Source organism: Sinocyclocheilus anshuiensis, unplaced genomic scaffold, assembly GCF_001515605.1.
Source record: "Sinocyclocheilus anshuiensis isolate Anshui unplaced genomic scaffold, SAMN03320099.WGS_v1.1 scaffold91, whole genome shotgun sequence".
NCBI classification, from domain to species: domain Eukaryota; kingdom Metazoa; phylum Chordata; class Actinopteri; order Cypriniformes; family Cyprinidae; genus Sinocyclocheilus; species Sinocyclocheilus anshuiensis.
Window position 1 is genome coordinate 678,098 of NW_015552636.1, and position 14,991 is coordinate 693,088.

Below are 14,991 nucleotides of genomic sequence, written 5' to 3' on the forward strand. Positions count from 1 at the left end.
AATTTTTGTTATTTGAAATAAAATGAATGTGAGCTTATTGTATTTCAGCTGGTTTCGGAGGAAATATTTCTTATTTTCATTGAGTTTAACTTGATGTGCTAAAATAACTAAAACTAAAACTGAAAAAAAAAAAAAATTATATATATATAGGCATTTAAAAATACCCAGCAACATTATTAAAATTGTAACTAAAATTAATTGACGTGAAAGCATAGAATATACAATTAAATATTCAAACAAGAACAAAACAACAAACAATAATAATAGTGTCTCAATGAAAGTAAAATAACTCGGCAAAATGCTATATGTAGCACACAAACAGATTTAAAACAGACTTTCTCAAGGTTGAAAAGCAGATGTACGCACGCTTCACAGCCTGGTTTAGTCTTTCCAGTGATCTTCATCTCCATCCCGGCCTTAAAGCTCATGTCCTTTATAGTGAACACCTGAGAGAGAAGGAGGACAACACCATGAACCATTCAAGACATCACTCTCAGGTGGGTTTGAAATCACAATAGAATTGATAAGATAAGACATGGACACAGTTGTGAGAGGTTCACATGCTCTTTATCCTTCAGTGATGATGTATCTGTCAAATTACTGTTTAACCTGTGATTCTGTCAATAAGAGGAACGGTTGTTGGTCAGAATGTGTTATCTGAGCGGCCAAACCCAACGTTAATGATAAACCTCTGATAATAAAGTCATAAAGAAGTGAACAGGAAGACCCAGTGAGCAAATATTGATCTAACACGAGACGACATACAGACCCTGAAACCACACGTTATTCTGACTGATGATAGATACGGTGTGAGGAGAAAATCATTTTGATTTGCATCATTTTTATAATTCTTATATTTCCAGATGTTATTTGTGACCCTGGAGCACAAAAGCAGTCTTAAGTCGCTGGGGTATATTTGTAGCAATAACTAACAATACATTGTATGGGTCAAAATTATCCATTTTTCTTTTATGCCAAAAAACATTAGGATATTAAGTAAAGATCATGTTCCATGAAGATATTTTGTACATGTCCTGCCGTAAATATATTAAAACTTAATTTTTGATTAGTAATATGCATTGCTAAGAACTTCATTTGAACTTTAAACGTGATTTTCTCAATATTTAGATTTTTTTTGCACCCTCAGATTCCAGATTTTCAAATATTGTCCTATCCTAACAAACCATACATCAATGGAAAGCTTATTAATATTCAGCTTTCAGATGATGTATAAATTACAATTTCGAAAAATGTACCTTATGACTGGTTTTGTGCTCCAAGGTCACATTTTATAATTGAGATGGCTTGTATACATGTATATAACAATGCAGATGAGCAGGTGAATGATCAGCCTCACATGAGTGTGACGTTTCTCTTTAAAAGAGAAGTTTAAGTGCTGCTGAATCCTATGCAATCTCTTCTCTTGAAACCCACTGATGTCCACATGTATGTGTGGGAAAAGCATATATTTAAAGTGTTTTGTGGCTGTTTTCTATGCCTTGAAATCATGATATTAAAATGTGCTGATGTTTCCAAGTTACAGGTTTATTTTTCAGGTTAATTAGTAATAATTAGTAAGTCATATCAAGTCCATTCTGGATTATTTCATGTTATTTCTTAATAATGCAATAATTCAACTGAACTAATTTCTTAATTTATATGACATTTCATTTTGCAATCACAGTGTTGCTGCGGCGAGATTCTCCAGAGGAAACAGTGCTTTCATCAGTTCATGCTGTTGATTCAACACAGCAAACAGCTAAAAGTCACTGTGGATCACTCTGAGCAACTGTGACACTGAATAGAATAGAACAGAATAGAATAGAGAGCCAGTGAAAGGAAGTGATGTCACTCACCATCTTGTTGAGTTGGTGGAGCTGCAGCAGCTGTGTGTCTCGTTCACCTGCAGCCCCTCATTATAAACCCAGGAGGCGGGTCCAGACACTCCAGCCAATAGGAGCAGAGCAGAGCGGTGAGGCTGAGCCAATCACACTCACTGACCGAATCAGTACGACCGTTATCTTTGACATTCCATCATGAATAGGCTGATTGATTTAACATAACATTATCACACAGAGCACTGTTCGACACTCCACGCATCTTTAAAGAGCTTATAAACAGATGTGCCAGGAGGCGGGTCCAGACACTCCAGCCAATAGGAGCAGAGCAGAGCAGAGCGGTGAGGCTGAGCCAATCACACTCACTGACCGAATCAGTATGACCGTTATCTTTGACATTCCATCATGAATAGGCTGATTGATTTAACATAACATTATCACACAGAGCACTGTTCGACACTCCACGCATCTTTAAAGAGCTTATAAACAGATGTGCAGAATGTTTTTGGGAATCAGCACAATCAAATGCAAGTTTTGATTCAGCTAATGGAGATTTTCATCCAGATACAGGAATCTGCTGCCGTTAATTGATGGGTAGTTGAAGTGTCATACTCCATCTCTAATTAATTATAAAGTACATTTTAAATGTCACATTGCAGAGCCATTTTGGATTACTTGGGGATGTAATTGCTGATGGATTATTACAGAATGTGTTGAATTAAAATGAAGCAAATGAGTGTGACACATTCTAAACAAAAATATAATGCAATATAACAATGCAAAAGAAAAAAAAAGAGCAAGAAGCAAAATGACTTAAGATATTCAGTCTTATTTTCTAAAAATGTAATTTATGCTTTAAGCAATAAAACAAGACCTAATATTTTAAGTTATTTTGCTTGTCTTGTTTTAAGAATGTTTAAATATTTGTACTGGAGACCAAGCCAAAAATACAGAGAACACTTCTTTTTTTTTTTTTTTTTTTTTTTTTTTTTTTTTTTTTTTTTTTTTTTTTTTTTTCAGTGCATTCAAAGGGAAACTGAAAATGAAATTTAATTTCCAAAACATTTACATTTGTTACTTTTGCTTATACTTTTATTATATTTCAGCTTTAATTAATGGGTAGCACTTTTTATAGTAATTACAACCCATGTGGTTACCTTGTATTATCCAGGACTTTCTTAGGTAAGTGTAAGATAAAGTGTAACCAGTTAATGGCTCTCAAGCTGTAGTTTGTATAAAGTGAAGTACAAACTAAACTGCATCATCAATATTCACAGTTACAACATGCTTCAGTCATAAATCTTTAGTTGCATATATTCTTATTAATTATGGTTATCTGCATTCATCTTGTATAAAATATATATCTCATTTGAATTGCAGGCAGCAGAACCATAAAATAACTGAACATTTAGAGACAAGTTTAATTCAAACGTTTGTAGCAGACAATAATGTGACTCTTGGCCCAAAACAAAAGACATTCATTCATTCATTCGTCTTCTATGGTGGTTACAGCTAGGATTTCTAATCAGACATCAAACAGAACAAAGAGCAGTCTGAGGTCCAGCGAGGGTCACGTTACACAGATTTACCCTGAAAGCAGAAGTGAGTCCATGTGCAGAGGAAGAATGCAATGATTTCATCATGAACTGTGTGTGTGTGTGTGTGTGTGTGTGTGAGAGTCTCCAGTAGAGGGTGATGACACTGATAAAGAGGACTCTCTGATGGCAGAGATAGAGGAGGATGTAGCTCCGCCTCCTCGGACATCCCATCATGAAGTTTGGGCATTATTTGAGAGCATCTGGAACAACGTGTGTCAGATTAGGTGAGAGAGTCAGTGACAAAGACTGAAGTGTATTTATTTCTCAACATGCACTACTGCTCAGTAGTTTGGGCTCTGTAAGATTTTTTTAAAGAAATGTAAACTTCAAAGATCAAAGTTATCATTTTTACTAAATACAAAATATTTGTATTTTTAAATAAATGCTGTTCTTTTGAACTTTCAGTTCATTCAAAAAATATTTTTTTATTATGGTTTCCACAAAAATATAAAGCAGCACAACTGTTTTCAACATTAATATAAATAAGATGTTTCTTGCGCATCAAATCAGCATTTTAGAATGATTTTTGAAGGATCATGTGACACTGAAGACTGGAGTAATGGCTGCTGAAAAGTCAGCTTTGCCATCACAGGAATAAACTGTGTGTTATGAAGCGTCCTGAGAGACAGCGGGGCGAGTGGAATTTCATGAAACCATGCAGACCTCTAGAAATCTTTAGCTCAAGTCTGATGTGTTTGCTCAGGGGTCAAAGTGCAGAGTTAAAGAGTGTCACCCTGAGCGTCTGGGTCTCTGCTAGAGATTCCTGCAGGTCTGTGAAGCTCAGTTGCTCTGAATCTGGTGCTGATGATGGAGAGCGTGCAGCAGACGATCACGAGGGTCTCTCAGGAGCTCAGCTGCAGTCTAACGTCCCGCTGCGTGGCAGAACACCTGGATCGACACGATGAGCTGCGCCAGCTGCGCCAGCTGCGCCAGGAGTTCCTCATCCCCAAAATATCAGACCTGCCGCCATGTGAGTGAAGCTTTATGACCCGACATACAGTATATCACAGCATGACATGTGACTCAGATTAAATCAGCATGATGGAGTGTTTCCTCAGATTCATACTGTGCATCATCTGATTTCTCGTCTGTTTTTAGCGGATTTGTCACTTGTGGACAGTTCTGAAGATTGTGTTTATTTCGCTGGGAATTCACTGGGTCTCCAGCCGAAAAACACCAAAAAATACATCGAAGAGGAGCTGGAGAAATGGGCCACAATGTGAGTCGTCTGTCTTGATTTATCAGCTGATAAATGCTGAATCAGTTTCAGAAAAATATAACATCAAACGCTCTTTAACATGCTTACAGATAAAATAAAGCTCATGAGATGCTCATGCAGTGTGTGTGTGTGTGTGTGTGTGTGTGTGTGTGTGTGAGTGTGTGTGAATCAGTTTCAGAAAAATATAACATCAAACGCTCTTTAACATGCTTACAGATAAAATAAAGCTCATGAGATGCTCATGCAGTGTGTGTGTGTGTGTGTGTGTGTGTGAGTCAGTCTGACGGGCTGGTGGGGACACAATCTGAAGACCAGATTCCTCATGAACAACGGTATAAGAATCCTGGTGGAATATCAGTCACTGACACAAACATTATTGTGATCACTGTAAGTTTTGTGGGATTGTGGGAGCTCATGGCCTGCTCTCTGCTGACATCCTGTGGACACAAATGTAGTTGCATTACACTCTGTAAAGCAGCTTTATATGTTGTAGATGCTTTTAATTATAGATTTTTGTCAAACGTCAGTCCCAGTATATCTGCAATATAAAAAATTTAAAAAATACTAATATTAAAAAAAAATTACTTGAATATTCATGGATGACTTGAATATTCCTGCAGAAATGGAGCTTCAGCCTGGTGTTAATGGATTCTGTCTGTCCAATCAAGTCAAGTCACCTTTATTTATATAGCGCTTTTAACAATACAGATTGTGTCAAAGCAACTGAACAGCATTAATTAGGAAAATAGTGTCAATAATGCAAAATGACAATAGTAAACACAAATTTTTCAGTTAAAGACAGTTCATCATTGAATTCAGTGATGTCAACATCCAGAATCAGCCCATCTTACTGGTGTGTCCACTACAGGCCAGTCTAGAGGTCAGACATCACAAAGCACAAAGCATACTGACAACAATTTACTGACAACCGTCATACAACATACTGGCAACCATCTAACGACATACCGACAACTGTCATACAACACACTGATAACCATCATACAACATATTTGCAACCTTCATACAACATACCGACAACTTTCGTACGACATACTGACAACCATTATACAACATGCTGACAGCCATCTTACAACATACTGACAACAACTTATTGATAACCATCATACAACATACTGACGATGTACTGATAACAATCATACAACATATTATCAACCTTCGTACAACATACCGACAACCGTCGTACAACATACTAATAACCATTTTAAAACATACTGACAACCTTCATACAACATACTGACAACCTTCGTGCAACATACTGACAACCATCGTACAACATAACGACAACCTTCGTACAACATACCGCCAACTGTTGTACAACATACTAACAACCATTTTACAACATACTGACAACCATCGTACAACATACCGACAACCTTAGTACAACATAACAACAACCTTCATACAACATAACAACAACCTTCGTACAACATAAATACAACCTTCATATAACATACAAACAACCATCATACAACATACCGACAACCATCGTACAACATAACTACAACCTTCGTACAACATACAAACAACCATCGTACAACATACTGACAACCATCGTACAACATAACGACAACCTTCGTACAACATACCGCCAACTGTTGTACAACATACTAACAACCATTTTACAACATACTGACAACCATCGTACAACATACCGACAACCTTCGTACAACATAACGACAACCTTCATACAACATAACGACAACCATTATACAACATACCGACAACCTTCCTACAACATACCGACAACCTTCCTACAACATAACGACAACCATCGTACAACATACTAACAACCATCGTGCGACATACCGACAACTTTCGTACAACATAATGACAACCTTCGTACAACATAATGACAACCTTCGTATAACATTCCGACAGCCATCATACAACACACTAATAACCATTTTACAACACACCAAAACCTCCAGTTTTAAATGTGCATCTGATTACAGATAGCTTATGTGAGATTACACAAGTTTTGTATTTTAAAGAGAACCAGTTCTAACAAAGAATAGTTTGATTTTTGGGTTAAAATAATTCCTTAATATGAAATTCGAATGGTATGACAATTATAGATTAGACCTAAATCTAATCTGATATTTAAATCTACACGCTAATGCACACTATATACACATAGTCACGCAATACTGATGTTAACATAAATAATTGGAGAACAAAGTATAATAATAATTTGCACGGTTTGATTTTATATGAGCTAACCGTTTGTTAGATTTAATCACCATTGTTAGCGCGATTTATTGTAATGTTTTTTTTCCTCAGTTGGTCAGAACAAAAGTGGCAGACTTGTTGCTTACTTGTTCAGATGACAATATCTGGTGAAAATTCTTATTTAGGTCATATATTCCAAGATGTAGGCTAGAATCTGTGATTGCGAAGTACAGTAAATATCCACACCGGTGCGGTGACTTCAGATGACAATATCTGGTGAAAATTTTATTTGGGTCATACTTCCAAGACACAGAATCAGTGATTCCGAAGTACAGTGAATATCCACACCGGTGCGGTGACTGACAGCCACACATACTCCTCAAAACTTTAGATTAATCCGCGCTGGAGTCGCGCCTGCGCACAACCCACGTAAAGAAGATAATTCCACAAATAACTGCAATTGCAGGTTTCAAACAGAGATGGTGACAAAAAGGCTAAAGTTACGGACTGCAGCTTTTAGTTTTGAATTCATCTTAATTCATGTAGGTGAATATATTGTCTCATTCTTTATTCTGTGTTGACGCACTGAGTTTCTGGTGTCCAGATTTTTAACCGGACGAGCATGAAGGATCTGAGGAGGAAGTCTGTGCTGCTGATGGGGTATCTGGAGTATCTGATCAGACATCACTACAGCAAAGACCTGTCAGACCCCGACAAACCCTCTGTCCACATCATCACGCCCTCTGACCCCGAGCAGAGAGGCTGTCAGCTGTCTCTGTGCTTCTCTCGTCCAATCAGAGCCGTGTTTCAGGAGCTGCAAAAGAGAGGAGTCGCCGTACGTACCGCTTTATTTTTGTGAACATTCTGTCATCATTTAAGGTCTTTGCACACTTGCACACTGCATCATCACGGACATAAACCTTGCACACTGTGTCAAAATGCTTGCTACGGATGTGAAAAATGCAGGAAATCTAACCCAATCTGAATTTTTTTATGACGGGCGAAAGTTTCGGAGGCAGTGTGTAAATGTGATTGACACAATGTGAGGTCGTATTTATTTTTTAATATGCAAAAATTTCGGACTCAAGGTCTTAGCACACTGAGTACAAAATTTCCGTATGCCTTTTTTTCGTATTCGTCATCTTAAAAATTTGTCACACCCATAAACCTTGCACACTGAGTCCGATGCGTATTAATTAATCAGTTGCGAAAATAGTCGCAAAATAATACAAAAAGGAGTCTTGTGAGGATGATTTTGTTGTCCTCTCTTGGATGGACCCAATATTTCCTCTTTCTTTTTTTCTTTTAAAGAGGAAATATTGGGTCCATCCAATACTGAGACTGTGTAGAGAATGGTCAAAACACTTCTCAACATGCTTGCTACGGATATGAAAAACGCAAAAAATTTAACCCGATCCGAATTGATTGATCCGGATGAACGTTTCGGAGGCAGCGTGTAAACGCGAGGTCATATTTATTTTTTTAACATGTGAAAATTTCGGCTAAGAATTTCTGTCTCAGTGTGCAATGGCCTTTACTCTCCATCATGTCGTTCCAAACCACTATGACTTTCATTCATCTTTGAAACACAAATTAAGATACTTTTAATAGATCCTGAGAGGTTTATCTCCCTCCATTAACAGTCCAGGTAACCAAAACCTTGAAGATCCAAAAAGATCATAAAGACCTCATGAAACTAATCCATCAGAACTGAGTGGTTTAAATCCGTCTTGTGTAGAGATAAGATTGCTTTTTATGATGAACATTTAATTTAACCTTCTATTCCCATACAAACACACATAGAGCAAATAACATATGGAAAACATACGAGCTCATTGGTTCTCACGCAGATACAACATACCGACAACTATCGTACTACATCATGCATATGTATGTTCACTATATCCATGCATATGTGTTGATCAGTGCTTTAAAGGGGTCATATGATGCGATTTAATTTTTTCCTTTCTCTTTGGAGTGTTACAAGCTCTTGGTGCATAAAGAAGATCTGTAAAGTTGCAAAGACTAAAGTCTCAAATCCAAAGAGATATTCTTTATAAAAGTTAAGAGTCAGCCACGCCTACCTAAAACGCCTCACAATAATGTACAGTATGTGGAAAATAATGTTTTTTTTTAACCTTAAACCGCATAAACACATTTCATTACACCAAATACATAAAATAATGTTCTTTTTAGCAACATCATATGACCCCTTTAAATCGGTTCCTCATATGGATTCATTTGTTTTATGATGCTTTTATTAAATCTTGAAAGGTTTGGTTGTGAGGGACTTTCAGTGGAGGATAGGTTTCATGAAAAACTTCTTAATCTATGTTGCAAAGATGAACAAAATGTTTGCAATGACGTGATGGTGAGTAAATGATGACAGAATCATGATTTTGGGTGAACTATCTCTTTAACTCACACCATTATCGTGAGATCTGACTATCACTTATCCAATCAAAACTATCTTTCAGTGATGTGATTCCGTAGACCTGTCAAGGCTGTGTGTAAGTGTGTGTTGTGTGTCTGGTGTTTCAGTGTGACATGTGAGAGCCCAACGTGCTGCGTGTCGCTCCAGTGCCGCTCTACAACTCCTTCACTGATGTTCACCGCTTTATCACTGTTCTGGGATCAGCGCTGAGCGCCAGCGGAGCCCAACACTGACAACCAGCGCGTTCTACTGGTGCCTCGTGAAGTATGACGTCTTTTTATTGGCTGCTGTTTAATATGAAATTGTTTGCAAATAGCTAATAAATGTTTTTCTTCACATCAGCTAATGATCTGAGGGATTTCAAAGGATTCTGTGCCAAAAATCTGAATTATTGTTATATTTCATAACAAGTTAAAAAGTAGACTTAACATGCATGCTGAAATTAGTCTTTGTTCATCAAACAAATAATTCTGCTCAAATGGTTTAGTTTGCATTGATATAAAAAATATTCAAAGTAATTCAAAATATTAATAAAAAAAACTATAATAGTATCTTAATGATTCTGCAATACATGTTTTAATTTAGTTTCACTTGATGTACTAAAATAACTAAAACTGAAAAAAAAAAAAATACAAATACAAATATTAAATATTATAAATATAGAAACAATAAACAATATCAGAAACAAAATCAGGGACATTAAAAATGACAAACACAAAGAAAAATAATTAAAACTTTAAAATTAAAAGGGAAAATATAAAACTAAAAACTAAGTCAATTATTACTAAAATTCTGTCCGATAGAAATAAGCCAATTATTACTTTTGTGTTATGGCCGATAACCAATAACTAGCCGGAAAAAAAAATAAATTCTATAATATTTTGTTGAAATAAATGTAAATATGTGAAAATCACAAATTAAATTCAAGTTAGGCATTACATCAATAATGAAAAGTATGACAAATAGATATTCCTTTTTAATTTGCCAACGTGTTAAATATTAAATTAGTATTTTTAAAAATGTATTTTTATTTTTTTTGATGTTGAAATAGTGGACTGATATCTGGTTCAAAAGCAGTACAGGAATGTGTTCAGTGCAATAAAACAATGAAACTTAGTTTTAAACTTTCAGCGAAGCGTCTTTTCACACGAGAACCGTGAAACAGTCATCCGTACTTTGCACTGGAGTGAGTTATTCATTAGTAAACCGTAAAACAAGCCCCTCGTGAGAAAACGTTTGTCCTTCAGAGTGTGTTCAGAAGATTCATTAAACCTGAGAGTCTCTGAGATGACTTGAACACTTTATTTGAGTCTCTTTTCACTCTCTGAATGAATCCTGATGCGCTTTAATTCATCACAGCTCTGCTCTTCTCAGGAGATCTCCAGTCTTCCACAAAGACTTAAGAAGAGAAACTCGTCAAGCTGAGGATGGTTTCTGTGATGCAATGCGTGTATTTGTTTAGCATGTGTATGAAGACCATTTAGAAGATCATTTACCGTGTTTTACACACGACTGTCTCTGCAAATGTTTGCTGAACAGGTTTTATTGTCTTGTAATGCAGGAACTTTGACACATTGATGCATTTTATTTATGGATAAGTCCATTAATCGTGTCTGTCTCTCCGGATGCCGCCAAGTTTGCATGATGACATTCGTCTGCATTTAGTCATAATTGGACTTCAGCATGAGCTGCAATCATGACTTCACATTGAATCTGCTGCACTCTTTACAACTTTCCAAAATTAACTGAAACACAAGCACAATTGTAATGCATGTATTTACAATTTTCAATTCAGTCACAATGTTTTGCAGTATAACTAGTGTTGCAATTGATTTCGACCTTACTGCATGATAAAATATTTTACAACAGCTGGCAGAGACAGTACAGATTAATTATGTTCACAAATACTGAAAAATACTATGCAGCCAAAATATTTATTGTCCAAATATTAAAAAAAAAAAATCAAATAATTTTACAGGAAACATTTTAAACAAGTAGCTGTCTGTATGAAGTAATGAGCAGGGTTATTATAGTTAATTAAAACTAAAATCATAAAACTGAAATAAACAAATACAAATATTTTTGTTATTCCAAAAGATTTTATTCCAAAATGTTTAATTCTCATTATTATTTCTCATTAGCATTTAGTTTTACTTGATGTACTAAAATAACTAAAACTGAAATAAAATTGACAAAAAAGCTATATGCACATATTAATGTCAAATGTATCAAAAATTGTTATTGTTAGTAAAAAATTCTAAAGATTATTGTCAAAAAATTAAAAACAGAACAAAATTACTAAAACTTTAACTAAAATGAAATAAAAATGGAAAATAAAAAATAAAAACTAATTTTAAATAAATATAAAAACCCTATAGCAGTATCTCAATGATTCTAAAATACTCGTTTTCATTTAGTTTAACTTGATGTACTAAAATAACTAAAACAGACATACAAATGAATAAATACTATATAGACTTATTAAAACAAAATAAATAAAAATACAAAATAAAAATGACAAAACCAAATCAAAACAAAAATGAAAATGTAAAGGGAAAATATAAAACTAAAAACTAATTTTAAATAAATATAAATAATCCTATATGATTCTAAAAAACTTGATGTACTAAAAGAACTAAAACAGGCATAAAAATGAATAAATCTTATACATATTAAAAGAAAATAAATACAAATGCAGAATAATGACTAAAAATGACTAAACGAATTCAAACTATTAATAAACACCATAACAGTATCTCAATAACACTGAAAGCAGAAGAGTTCGGAACAGACTCTACAGATCTCTCCTGGGTTTGTTTGTGCTTCATTCACTGATCCAGCCGCTTCCAGACTAAATATTCCTGAGCGCCCGTCCCGTCCCGTCCTCTCCCTCACGCTCACACTCAGGCTAGGCCCAGCATGGGGAGGTGAGGTGCATTATGGGATGCGCTGTTGACGGATGTGTCTGGTCTGGAGTCGCACAGCTCACTGCGTTTGCCCGAGTCGCTCCGGCCCAATTAGAAGAGACGATCTTACACGTGTTCCCGCGGCCCGATGCGCGCCGACACTCTTTCTGCACTATTACCTTGACTGATGCCTCCTCCTCAATTAGATGTAATTGGCATATCAATATGCAGGAGTTAAATGGATTAACCTTCTTTAGAGTAACGAGCAGCCTCCTCCGTCAGCGTTCAGGGTATCTGCTGTCAGACAAATTCTGCTCAATACTGGGTTTAAATGTGTTAGAGCACAGTTCGTGTATGTTAGTAAATATGATTGAGGTTTTCTGGAGCTTCTGGACTCTTGTTTGATTCGGTGCGGATTATGCCGCAGGCTGCAGGTCAGAGGTCAAGGGTTTGTTGTTGTTTGGGGTCGGTAAGATTTTTTAATGTTATTGAAAGAAGACTCTTCTGCTCACCAAGGCTGCATTTATTTATTTTTTTTAAATACAGTAAAAACAGAAAATTTTTTAAATATTATTTCAATTTACACTAACTGTTTTCTATGTGAATATCTTTTAAACTGTAATTTATTTCTGTGATCACAGCTGTATTTTTCAGCATCATTACTCCAGTCTTCAGTGTCACATGATCTTCAGAAATCATTCTAATATGCTGATTTACTGCTCAAGAAACATTTCTGATTATTATCAGTGTTGAAAACAGTCGTGCTGCACAATATTTTTGTGTAAACTGTGATACATTGTGTTTTTCAGGATTCACAGATGAATAGAAAGTTCAAAAGAACAGCATTTATTTGAATTGGACATCTTTTGTAACATTATAAATGTCTTTAATGGCACTTTTGATCAACTGAATGCATCCCTGATGAATAAAAATGTATTTTTAAAAACTAAAATTGTACTGACCCCAAACTTTTGAACTGTACTGTACGTATAAATACAAACACACATTCATTCATTTTATGCTCATGTAATCTAGGCCGCACAGGTTACTAGTTAATGTTAAGGTTAACCCATAGTGAAATAGTTATTTTGTGCGTGATTTAGGACGTAGTTTGTAGGTAATGCGGCTTTTGTGCATTTGTAATTTTTTTTTATGCAGGTCCAATCTAACATTGGTTAACTGGTTACATGTAATAAAGGCCTAAAATATAATTATAATATCAAATAATGATATATTTTACACAGAGACATTCGTATTGGAACACATGGCGATCAAATCACCGCCAGTCACTCAGAAATACGTCACATTAAATTAAACGGACTGTGAATGTTGTTTCAAGTGGATTTTAATGTATATATCTGAATAGTTCTGAGCTTTGTAGACAAAGAAAGAAAGAAAGAAACAGTGCAGTGATCTGTTAGTGTGCTCCAGTGATGTGTCCCAAATCAGATAGCAAGAGCTCGTTAGCATGTGAGCTGATTTCCATATTAACGACTCTTCTGAACCTTCAAAGAAATGAATAATTGAGAACAAATGAAATGTTTGGATTGTGGCGGCGCCGAGCACGTTTAATGTTTCATATGTTACTCTCTGGCTAATGACACACGTCTGCGGTCAGCGTGACGAGGTCCGCAGTAATTAATGATGAGGGTGGGCCGCACTGACCCGAGAGAGTGTCGTTCAGCCGCTCGGGACTCTGGGTAATTAAAACCCTGTGCTGACGAGACGAGAGGGGATAGGAGATGGATCTTTCTGTGCGTTATTTGTTGTTGTTGAGTCGTTAGAGCAGAATGACCTGCTGTCTGCGGACACACGTCTGATCTGCTTTAAAGAATTAAAACACGCTCACTATATTTACACTCATGTTGTTCAAACCCTAAGATGTTATTTTCACACTGGAAGTTTAGAAGATGTTTTTCGTGACTCTCCAGCTCCACAGAGCCACTAGGAGGCGATCTGCAGTGAATTCGAACCAGTGTCTACACTCTTAAAAATAAAGGTTCTTTATTGGCTTCAATGGTTCTGTGAAGAACCTTAAACATCCACGGAACCGTTCAAATGCAGAAAAGGTTCTTTATAGCCGAACAAGGTTCTTTAGGTTTCTAACACGTTCAAAAAGGTTCATTTATAAACAAAACAAAAAAACACTTCAAATATCACATATTATACAAACACTTCATACTTAATAGCAGTGTTGGGGGTAATGCATTACAAGTTACGTGAGTTACGTAATCAGATTACTTTTTTAAGCAACGTAACGCATTACTTTTTATTTTAGAAGGAAATATCTGAGTTACTTTTTCAAATAAGTAACTCCAGTTACTTTGTTTCCATGTGTTGAGTGACAGCTCTGGTGTTGCCATGGTGACAGAAATCAGGAGTAAGTGCAGAGCGTTGTGTGTGAACTTGATCTTACTGTAGTTCTAGACTAAATATCAACATGTTTACTCAAAAACAGATTCAGCATTCAAAATGAAATCAAATGCAAAAGCAGAATATTACAGAAAACTGTTATAATTAAATATGTTAAATAAGACAAATATAATTTGTGTATTTAATCCCATTTTATTAACCGATGTCTTCGCTACTGACCTTCGTTGATCCAATTCAACCATATTAAGCAAAAAATACACATTTGTGTTTAATTTTAGTTATTGCTGAAGTGTTGAACTTTCCTGCGTCATATTCTTCATGCAGTTGTTTGAGCTGCGCCCTCTACTGTACAGACGTGAATTTACATTTCCTTCAGCCTGAGGCAGATTCACTTCACTTTTGGTATGAAAGTGTATTTACATTTGTAAAAAAA

At 35.7% G+C, this 14,991-nt stretch overlaps 1 protein-coding gene and 1 pseudogene across 1 annotated transcript in view; one reads left to right on the forward strand and one right to left on the reverse strand.

The window, feature by feature from the left end:
- Positions 1 to 1,901, reverse strand: part of LOC107666678 (galectin-2-like) — a 4,341-nt gene extending 2,440 nt beyond the window's left edge. Inside the window, exons 1-2 of the mRNA XM_016458096.1 lie at positions 1,857 to 1,901; positions 367 to 446 (exon numbers count right to left, since the gene is read on the reverse strand). Coding sequence (XP_016313582.1) covers positions 367 to 446; positions 1,857 to 1,859 — 83 coding nt within the window. The 5' untranslated portion in view covers positions 1,860 to 1,901. The remainder of the gene's footprint in view (positions 1 to 366; positions 447 to 1,856) is intronic.
- Positions 1,902 to 4,243: 2,342 nt separating this feature from the next.
- LOC107666664 (kynureninase-like) lies at positions 4,244 to 9,512 on the forward strand (annotated as a pseudogene).
- The last annotated feature ends 5,479 nt before the right edge of the window (positions 9,513 to 14,991 follow it).